The 10,380-nt window shown below is 60.1% G+C and overlaps 1 protein-coding gene across 1 annotated transcript in view; it reads left to right on the plus strand.

Annotated features, from left to right (window-relative positions):
* Positions 1-223, plus strand: part of KCNQ1 (potassium voltage-gated channel, KQT-like subfamily, member 1) — a 313,853-nt gene extending 313,630 nt beyond the window's left edge. The window contains exon 21 of the mRNA XM_006893373.1: positions 11-223. Within this exon, the coding sequence (XP_006893435.1) occupies positions 11-223 (213 nt within the window). The remainder of the gene's footprint in view (positions 1-10) is intronic.
* The last annotated feature ends 10,157 nt before the right edge of the window (positions 224-10,380 follow it).

Below are 10,380 nucleotides of genomic sequence, written 5' to 3' on the forward strand. Positions count from 1 at the left end.
GTGTTCGCAGGTGACTCAGCTGGACCAGAGGCTGGTGCTCATCACAGAGCTGCTGCAGCAGCTGCTTGCCCTGCAGTCAGGAGGCACCTCCGGCGGCGGCGGGGCCCGGGCGCTCCGGCCCGTCAGCAGCAGCCTCAGTCCCGAGCTCTTCCTGCCCAGCAACTCTCTGCCCACCTACGAGCAGCTGACCGTGCCCCACAGGGCTGACGATGAGGGATCCTGATACGGGTCCAGAGGGAGCCTCCGAGGGGATCTGCAGACGTCACCACCTCCTAAAAGGCCCAAGAGGACAGTCCCCTCCCCTGGACAGCCTGGGCCACACTGCCCAGCAGAACCTGGGCCAAGGCCACCTCTTGGCAGTGTGTCCTTGCCTGCGGGGGCCCAGCATGTCTGAGCCCATCACCCCAGCCTCTGTCCCTATGAACTTACACAGAGACCAGTACACGAGGTGAGGTCAGGCTGATCTGCCCCAAGTTGGGCACCTGGTGGACCATGTGTGGCTGAGAAGCAGTGTTGGCCACAAATAAGCCACCACACACAGCTCAAGCCCTTCCTGACCTGGGCAGGGTCTGTGGTTGGTCAGATGCACACAGGGAGGAGGGGGCAGTCTGTGATGATGGCATCTGCCCCTCTCAGTGTGCAACCTGGGCTACAGATCTCAGAAGATGCTGACCTGGAGAAAAGGTGCTACTGGCCAAGTGACAGCTCATCCACACAGCAGCCACATGACCTATCCACATGACCCACCCACAAGGCCATCTACACACCGATTCACACCCTTCCACACACCCACCCACACGACCCATCCACACGCCCATCCACACACCCACCCACATGACCCATCCACACACCCATTCACAAGGCCATCCACACGGCACATCCACACGCCCATCCATGGGCCCACCTGCTCCAGAGAGAAGAGAAAGCCTCCTCTGTGTGAATTCCTCCCCTGCCCATTCAGAGCAGCTGGCCAAGCAGACACATGGACACCAGTGCCCAGCTCTGCCCATTCCCAGGAGGCTGGGCAACATACAACTCACCCAAGGAAGGACTGTCTGGGCCTCAGCTTCACAGCAAGCAGGGTGACCACAGGTGATTGGGGTGCTGGGTTTCACGAGCCTCACACTGTGGTTTTGATTAATTGTGAGGTATTTTCCTAATAAATAAGAGAATCACCAGTTTACCTCCGTGGCAGTGGTGGCCTGGGGTCCAGGAGGTGGGGTACATCTTTGGGACACTCAGCTCAGCCATTGCACCCCAAAAGCCCCCAGCCCTGCTCACTGGAGCCCATCCTCCGTGTTCTCTCTCTGCTGGTCTGACTTTGCCTTCTGTCTCTCACTCCTTGTCTCTGTCTCCATGTCCCTCTATCTTGTATCTTCACGTCTCTCTCACTCTCCTGTGGTGCTGTGTATTCCTCACGAGGTGTGTGTCTGCATCTCTCTGGCTGTATCTCTGCATCTGCGTCTGTGTCTGTCTCACCGTTTCTCTCTGTATCTCCCGTATCCCTCCCACTCTCCCTATCTCAGTATGTCCTTCTGTCTCTCAGTCCCTCACACCTGTCTGTCTCACTGCCTCCCTGTCTGTATGCGTCTCTACACGTCTCTCTCTCTGTGTCTCTGTCTGTGTCGTCTTCTCTGTGTCAATATCTCATCTTCCCTGCATGTCCACACCCACCTCATTGCATTTGGATCATTTCTCAGTCTTTCTCCTGCCCCCACCCTACTATCTGCCCAGAGCCCCCTCAAAAAAATTTCCAGACTTTGAGATTTGGGGAGCCTCTGAGGTTTTAAGGTACAGACCTGTTCTGGGCAGTGGGAGGGAGGGGATCCCTGTTGGGGAGGTGGCTGAGGACCCCTCTGACGAGGGTAACCTCCCCTCGCCTGCAGGCACACCTTGGGGCCAGACCCCCCCAAGGACTTGGCATCTGGCCTGATGGGCCAGTGGGGGCGGAGCTGCCCCGTCCCTACCCAGGGTACAATTCCTGGAAAGGCAGCTCTCATTCCCATGTTGAGTAAATATTTGTGGAAACCTTGGGAAGTGTGGCTGGAAAGTGGGGTGCCCGGCGGAGCCCTGCTGCCTGGCCTCGTCCACCCTTTGTCCGCTCTGGGGCCTGGACACGGCCTCGCACTTCTGGACAGGATGAGCAGGGGCCATTGCCGCTCTCTGGGGTGTGAAATGCAATTTACCTGAAATAAAACCCAATTATGGAATTAGCTAATTAAGGGTGCGGAGGAGGCCAGCGGCCGCACGGCCGAACAGATGGCGCCTCGGCCACCGCGCTGCATTCCTTCAGTGCTGCTGGCTGACTGGCGCAGCACATGGCCATCTGGTGTGTGACACGCCTTGTATGCCCGCACAATGGCCGGGGGACCTCTCCGCAGAGGGCCGTCGCCCCGGCAACGCGGCCACAGCCCGGCCCAGCGGCCTTTGTGGCTCCCCGCGAGGCCAGTCCACGGGCCTTTGTCCCCACTGCGCTAAGGCCAGGCACGGGGACAGGTTGTGCCGCCCACGGGAAGTCAGGCCTGGTGCCCACCCCGGGCTGCCCTGGCCACACTCTCCTCCCCTCCCACCCTGCCTGCTCTCTGAGCCCCCAGGCGGGGTGCGCAGGCTCCACACCCAGCCCCTGCCCTGCGGGTGATTCCACCCCAGCAAAGCTGCAGGGCCAGGAGAGGCAGAACCCACAGGCCTCCAAGCTGGTGCTCCCCACCCCCACTCCGCAGCTAACTCCCACATCCTCCTGCACCTGGCAGGTTCAAAGCCCCAGCCTCCTGGTAGCATGAATGCTTTCATCACGGCACCACCTGAAGGGTGCCTTCACGGTTCCTCTGAGCCCCCTTCAGTGCCTTCACTGAACCCTCTGCTGTCCAGTCTATTCAGACTCCTGGGTCCTCTGTGGGTCTCCAGGCTGTCTCCCTCCCACAGAAAACCTGGTGGATCCCAATGGTTGATGTCTCCATAACCCCCAAGCCCATCAGCTCCTCCGTACGCAGCAGCCGCTCCATAAAGGCAGCTTGGCACACTGCCTGGCTGGGTGCCGACTTGGCCCTCTGGAGCCCATCGACCCCAAGAGGCTGCCTTGCTGGTGTCCCCCTCCTGCCCCCACAGTGGCCTGGCCTGTCCATTGCCTGCCCATGCCAAGCCCCCAAGCTGCCAGTAGGAGGGAGCTGCTAGGACCCTCTGCCCTGGTAACTGGAGCCTGGGACTGGTGCTGGTACGATGTTGGTCACCTTGCAGGAGACAGTAACCAGCAGGCAGGGGTCTGAGGGAGGGGCCTGGCCAGGTCCTGCGACCTGAGGCAGTGGGGGAAGAGATTCAGAGAGCCTGCCCCAAGGTTTGGTCACTGGAGGTAGAGACCTCCCCGGAGAGCCTGGTCTGACTTCGGGAACCTTTGGCACCTAAGCAGAGGCTGAGTCCTCCGTTGCAGGCCGTTGCCCGATCACTCATGGGGACTTGGAGTAATGACCACATTTGACATCCTTTCCCCTTGCAGTGGGGGACATGATACTAGTGGCCAGGAGCAGAGCCCCCCCAGAGCCAGGCAGCTGCACCAGCAGTGGAGAGCTAACGCGGACGTTTCCGCTGGCCCTCAGGGCCTGGGCCAGTGACAGCTCCTTGGCCCTCCCGACCCCATCCTGCAGCGGCCTCTGAGGGGCACAAGGGGCCAACGACCTCCGACCCCACAGCCGGCCGCTGTTGTTTCACCTGCTTAAGGGGCTCCCCCATCCCCACCCCCACTCCAGAGGCTGGGCCTGGGAAGGGGGTGGGCTGTGGTGTTTAATGAGGGGCTCCCCACCCCCACTCCAGAGGCTTAGTTTGAGAAGAGGGTGAACTGGGCTGTGTGGATGCTTGAGGGAGGCATTGGCCTGGACAACAATCTCCTTAAAGATGGGGTCCCAGCCACTCTAAGGGTACAGGTGGCCCCCAGTCCTGAGAGGCCAGCACTGGCCCCATGGTGGGAGGGGACCCAGAGCCCCCCAGGGGTTTCCTGTACCCCACTTTGATCTCTGCATCCCTGAGGCGCTCCGTGGCTGGGGGCTGAACTCTCACACCCCCATCAGTAGTCAGTCAGGAGGATGAGCTGAGTCTCAGTAGAGCAGCCCTCCTGTCCACCAGAGCCCCCACCTTGCCGTCCATGCCCCTCTTGTGGGGTGGGCAGGTCTGTGCCTGGTCCCCAGAGTCACTGAACCCTGTTCCCTCCCTTACGGAAGCTGCTCCCTCAGCCCAGGGCCTTGGCAAAACCATGTCTTCCCACAGCCTGATGGGCCTGGGGCAGGGCAAGCAGGTCTGGTCATCACCCACTGACCCCTGCCCACTGCCCCCCCACCCTGGCACACAGATGTGTGGTCTAATGGGCACATACCAGGGCCCAAGTGGACAACAGAGGCTGCATTTATGGGTGCAGATGGAGACCCGTCCTTGTGGACCGTGGGGCCCCCTGCCCTGTCCACAGGTCCTGGTCCCCCCCCCATTCCCAGTGAGGACCCTCCTGTGACACTCTGACTCCTGCACGGCCAGCAGGACACTGCTCAGGCTCTAAGAGAGAAGGAGCCCCTTGCACTGGTCACAAAAGGGTCCCCTGCCCAGAGCTGCTATGTGCTCCGTCCATGCACCACAAGCCATCGGCCTCCAAACCCCTCCCCCGTCCCTGACAAGCTGCTGCCGGCCCGGTCACACCAAGGCCACGCTGGGTGGTCCCACCCACTGAGCCTGGGACAGCCAGGTCCTTATCCTTTGATGCCACTGGCTTACAGACTGGCCATGGGCTCAAGGGAGGAGGGAAGCCACACAAGGCCCAAGGTCTGTCCCCACCCCTGTCCATCCACACCCAACCACCCCTGAGCCTCCGTCTGTCTGGGTGGACAGAACAGTAAGTCGAGTCCCAGAGGGCCAGCCATGGGCGCTGAGGTCCCAGGCCCAAGTAGGCCCAGGGTAATCATGGTGGACAGAGAGGTCTGTCCACATCCCATGTCCACCTGCTCAGTGGGTGAGAGCACGGGGGTGTCAGGCTTACAGTTGCCCACATCAGGAGGACAGTACCCTTACCCGCCTCCCCCTCTTCCTCTGCCCCCTCCACGTCCTCCCCATCCCCCACCAGGAAAATGCTCATGGCCCCCCCACCAGACACCGTCGCCTTCCTGCTAAGAACATCAAAGCTGCAGTGGGGGACCCCATCCCAGGACCCCTGCACTGTGACCGCAGCTCAGGGAGCCAGTAGGTGGGCGGACCCCACCCTAAAATGCCTGAACCACCCACCACAGCTTGGGGAGCCAGTGAGGGTACAGTGATCCTGCACCCTACCACCTGGCCACAGGGATACTTATGAGGGGACAGACACGCCCAGAGGCATGTGGCCCGTGAGCTGGTGCAGGTGAGGAAGCGGAGGCCAGAGCAGAGTGGCCCAGGCAGCACGGCCGACGGGACCTGCTCTGGTGGAGCTCAGAAAACAACACAGCGGAGCTGGACCAGGAAGCCTGTGAGGTGGGAACAATGGCTTCCAAAACAAAACAGGCCAGATGTGAGGAAAAGACAGGAAATTCCTGGGTGGTCAGACACGGCGTCTCAGCCCAGGAAAGCCTCAAAGCCCGATGTTTGCCCCAAGCACAGAGTGCCAGCGGAGCTTACCTCCAACCAGGCTGCCACTGCTCCTGCCGTGTGGGAAAGAGTTCCAACCCTCAGAGGGTCCCTAGAGGCTCCGAGAGGCAGCTAGTGCCGGGGGACTGGGCCCCATTGGGGCTCTCTGGCTCACGGGGGTTAGAGGTAGGATGACCACAGGCTGACTTAAGGCTACCCTAGTCCCTGGGGATCCTGACATAGGCGCTGACCATTCCTGGCCACTCAGGGACCCTAACACAGGCTGAGCCCACTGGGCATGAAACCCACCAGCCTAGAGGAAGGTTTTCTTAGAGAGGAGACTGTCCAAAGGGTGGTTAATGTTGTTAAGTCGTTTCAAAGAGCCTTAATCAAATCCCCCTCCTGTCTCCAGCCCCAAGTCAAAGAAAGGCTCAGGAGAGGGGGAGGCAGCAGGCAATCAGCTCTGGGCGTCCACTTGACTGGGGCTTGGTCTGAGGCCCCCGAGGGCTGCCTGGAGAGGGGGCTTGCTTCCTCCCCTGTGAGGCAGGGGTCGCCCATAGCCCGTCAATGTGTTTGTCCAGGAAGCAGAAAGAGAAGGAGGACACACTTCCCGAAGAAGAGCTGCCCAGTCACAGAGAGCCACCTCTGACAGGGGAAACAGAGGCACAGGGGAGCCAGAGCCCCAGAGCCTGGATTCCTGGCCACTGGCCCGCCCCTCAGCACCTCAGGGCGATCTCCACAATGGGAGGAGAGCTGGAATGGGCTGCGGGCCAGTACTTGGGCATATGTAGTAAGCGCTTCCAGAATGTTCCACGGTGACTCTCAATTCCACAGTGCCTTGTGGACCCTGCAAGGCAGATCTGAGTCCCCACCCCCTTCTCTTCCTCTAGTATTTTTTTTCAGGATGGTTGGTTGCACAGTGGTTAAGCACTTAGGCTGCTCTCCAAAGTCCAGCGGTTCAGAGGTCCAGGAGGCTCCAAGCAGAAACACAAGGTTGTCTGTCCCGGAAGGTCACGGCCATGGTCCTGAAAGGAATGGGCTGTTGGGTGACACAGCCAAGAAGCAACAGGGGACACACGTGTGGGGGTGAAGCCAGGGGGAGGTGGGAATCTGTGCACATGAGGGGAAAGTCAACCTCTCTGTAAATCAAATCACAATTTAAGGAAATAACTATCCATATGGTATTAAACTCTGCTGTGGTATTAGACACCACCACCTCTCAATACTAGATAGGAACTTTAGGAGACTGTGTTTACATGTGAGGAAGAAACCCCCCCGAAAAGGGGGTTGAGAATGCCTGTATGATTCAAAGACTCGCACAAACGTTACTGACATTATGTGAGAAATGGTGCTGCTGAAGCTTTGTCTCACATACTTTGGACATGTTGTAAGGAGAGACTGGTCCTTAGAGAGGGACATTGTGCTTGGGAGAGTGGAGGGACGATGCAGGAGAGGAAGGCCCTCAATGAGATGGATTGATTCTGTGAGTGGAGTGGTGGGAATGAATGTGTTTGAGACGGCGAGGTTGGCACAGGATAGAAGGGCGTTTAGGGCTCTTGTACACAAACGACTCGATGGCACATAACAACAACATGCTCAACAACAAAATAAAGTGTGGAAAAGGGAAAAAAAAACCCAGATTCCACCTTGGCAAGTCTGTGAGGCAGTGCCCAGCCGCCCTCCAGGGTCATGGCCATTAGCCCTGACCACCGCAGTGGGCTGGATGGTTGGGTGTGAAGACCTTTCTGACTGAGCAGCCCCATCTCCAGGCAGAAGGAGCCAGGGCGGTTGTGCGCCTTTCGAGTGCGGTGTCCTGCCAGAGAACGAACAAGTCTACCCTGGAGGAAGTGAGATCCCGGTGCTCCTCAGAGGACTGGATGGTGAAACTTGGCTTCACCTACTCGGGAGTGTGGTCAGAAGTCTTTGTAAAAAGACATCGTGCCGGGAAAGTGAAGGGTCAGCGACAGAGAGACTGTGACAGTGGGAGTGTCAGAGGCTCTGAGACCGGGCCAGGACTGACCTGGCAGGGGTCGTCTCTGGCCTGGGGTCACCTGACACACTTGTGGGAGCAGACAGCTCGTCTGTCTCAGGGCCGCTGGTGGGTCCAAACGCTGGCCCTCAGGTTAGCAGCCAAACGCTGAACATTGTGCCTCCCGGGCTCCACTCCTTCAGGGTCAGGCAGATAAAAGTCATCCATCTCCTCACGAGTTCCCCTGCACCCCAAGATCCACAGAACAACCCAGGGCGGGGGCTGGCTTCTGGGGGATCAGGTACCCAGCATTCCTTGTTTCTCATCTCATGTGCAAACACGAGGGCGGCAGGCAACAGCTGGGCAAGGGGCTGGGGGGCACTGTGGATAACACTCCATCTCTCACCTGTGTGGAGGGCCTGGTGCTCTTCACAGGACATGCCCAGCCTGCAGCGTACAATTTGTCGGGGGTTCTGGGGGGTCCCAATCCTCCCGAAGCCAGCACGGTGCTCTGCGTACCCACACAGCCTCCCAACTCTCACCCACGTTGAAGACCTTCCAGCTGGCAACCTGGGCAGAGACTAGAGCTGCGGGGACCTGGGAGGGAAGCCCTGGGCAGCCCTGTGCCCCCCACACTACTGATACACAGCCCAGGCTGCACCTTCACGAGCTCGTCCAGCCGTACATGTGCTGGGCAGCTCAGGTTACGGTGCCAGTGGGCCCAGCTGCCCACTCTGCCAAGGCCTGGCACTGCTGTCCACACGGCCAGCCGAGCACTCGCTGAGGCCGCAGCCCTGCTCCTGGGAGAAGGCCTCATTGTTCCTGCCTGGGTGCCCGCTGCCAGGTCACCGGCCTCACAAAGCCACCTGCAGCCGGAGCAGCTCCAGGAATCTCAATCCCAAGCAGCAGATGACAGACGGCAGTCACACAGAGCCCCATTCAGCCGGCATGGGGCTGCCTGCCTGCCAGGGCCCCGCGGGGCCGCAACAGGTGTAGGGTGGCCAGGAGGGTGCCAGGGCCCATACCCACCTCCGGGCCCCCCAAACAGTGGGCCTGGGGACCCTGCACACCAAGCTTGATGGTGATACATGCCCTGCCTGGGTCCCACACCAGGAAGGCCATCTCCTGATACATGGGTGAGGACCACAGGCTGGGCGCCCACACCTGCCGGCTGGGGCAGGGCTGCCTGCTGGGCCCCCTCAGTGGGCAGGAGGGGGTCAGAGGATCAGATAACGAGGAGCCATCACAAGCAGGGATGAAGGCCGGAGAAGACTCCCTGTGGAGTGAGCGGGGCTGCCTTCCCCTGGCTCTTGTGCCCATTTCACAGGTGGGAAAGTTGAGATGCCCATCTGTGACACAAGTAGACACTGGGAAGCCAGGTTGGCCTCCACTTCTCTTTGCATCAGAGACACCCCCCACCCCTCCTCTCTTTAAGGTCCACAGTGACCACACAGCCTTGTCCCCAGCCCCATGTCCCCTCTTCGACATTCAGAGCAGGAGATTGGTTGCACCTCCAACCCCAGGCCCTTAAGACAATGAGGACAGTGGACAGGGCCCCCGGAGGACAGAGTCCCAGGCCAGAAGAAGAAGGGATGAATCTTCTCGTCCCAGCAGATTTCCAGCCGATGTCCAGGGGGCAGCATAGGGACAGAAGGTGTGAACAGGACAGAAACCAGCTGGGCCAGGCACAGCCCTCCCGGATCACAGGCTCACCCAGACAGGTATACCAGGGTTCAACTGCCCACACCCCAATTTCCAAGCACTTTCCTGGCCTGCCAGTGCTCTCCGTGAGCATCTGCAACCCCACCCAAGGCTCGGGGGCAGCCGCTGCCCGAGGCTGTGCTGTGCACTACAACTCAGCTCTTCTGCCCAGCTGAGCACGCTGAAAGGAGGGCCCTGCGGCCGGGCCTGCGCACCAGCTCCATGCCAGTGGGCAGTGAGGACTGGATGCCCTGCAAAGGAGGCCATCCAGGCCTACCCCAATCCAGGCTTGGCCCTCAACCTTCCTCCAGCCAGATGAGTCCTCCTCTATTTCACAAACTCCTACACATCCCACAAAGCCCAGGATGAGGGATCCCTCCTGCATGACACCTTCCTGAAGGGCGGGTCAGAGGTGCCCTGGGCTGCCTGTCACAGGGTGGGGTGCCCACCACAGACACCATCTGCAGCTTGCCGCTGACTTTCCTCCCAATAGGCAGTGTCCCTGCCCTGGTGACAGATGGAACAGGGGCAAGCAGAATCCTGGAGGGTTTTGTCGAGGAAAATGCTGATTCCTCAGGCTGCCTGGGACTCACCAGAGCAGAAGCAGGGTACCCTGATCACCCCCAGGCCTGGGCACCAGCCCCATCACTGGTAGACTCCTGCCCTGGTGTGAGAGATGCCACCGGAGAAGAGGGAAGCCCTATAACTGCACCAGTGTCACACCCCTCCTGCACCTCCTCATCACAGACCAGCCCCTGCACTCCCTCAGGGTCCCCAGACACCCTCCCACCTTGTGGGCTCTCCAGGCTCCACCCTGCCAGCCCCACCCTGCCCAGAGCCCTCCCTGGTCACCTGCCACACCCACATCATTCTCCAGGCCAAGCATCTGCCCACTGAGCTTCCAAGATGAGGCATCATGGGCACAAAGCTGGGGACCAATTAGGTCACCTCCACACTATCTCCCTGCTTGTGGTGAACACACCATCTCCCCCCTCCTTCTCCCCCTCCTCTTTTTCCCTCCCCTCCTCCCATCACCCTCCTCCCCTCACCCTCCTTCCCTCACCCTCCCCTTACCCCTTCCTCAGCCTACACTCTCCTCACCCCTTCCCTCTTCCCCTTCCCCTCTTCCCCTCACCCCC

This window comes from Elephantulus edwardii, unplaced genomic scaffold (genome assembly GCF_000299155.1).
Source record: "Elephantulus edwardii isolate Elephantulus edwardi_28Jun2011 unplaced genomic scaffold, EleEdw1.0 scaffold00126, whole genome shotgun sequence".
Taxonomy (NCBI): Eukaryota; Metazoa; Chordata; class Mammalia; order Macroscelidea; family Macroscelididae; genus Elephantulus; species Elephantulus edwardii.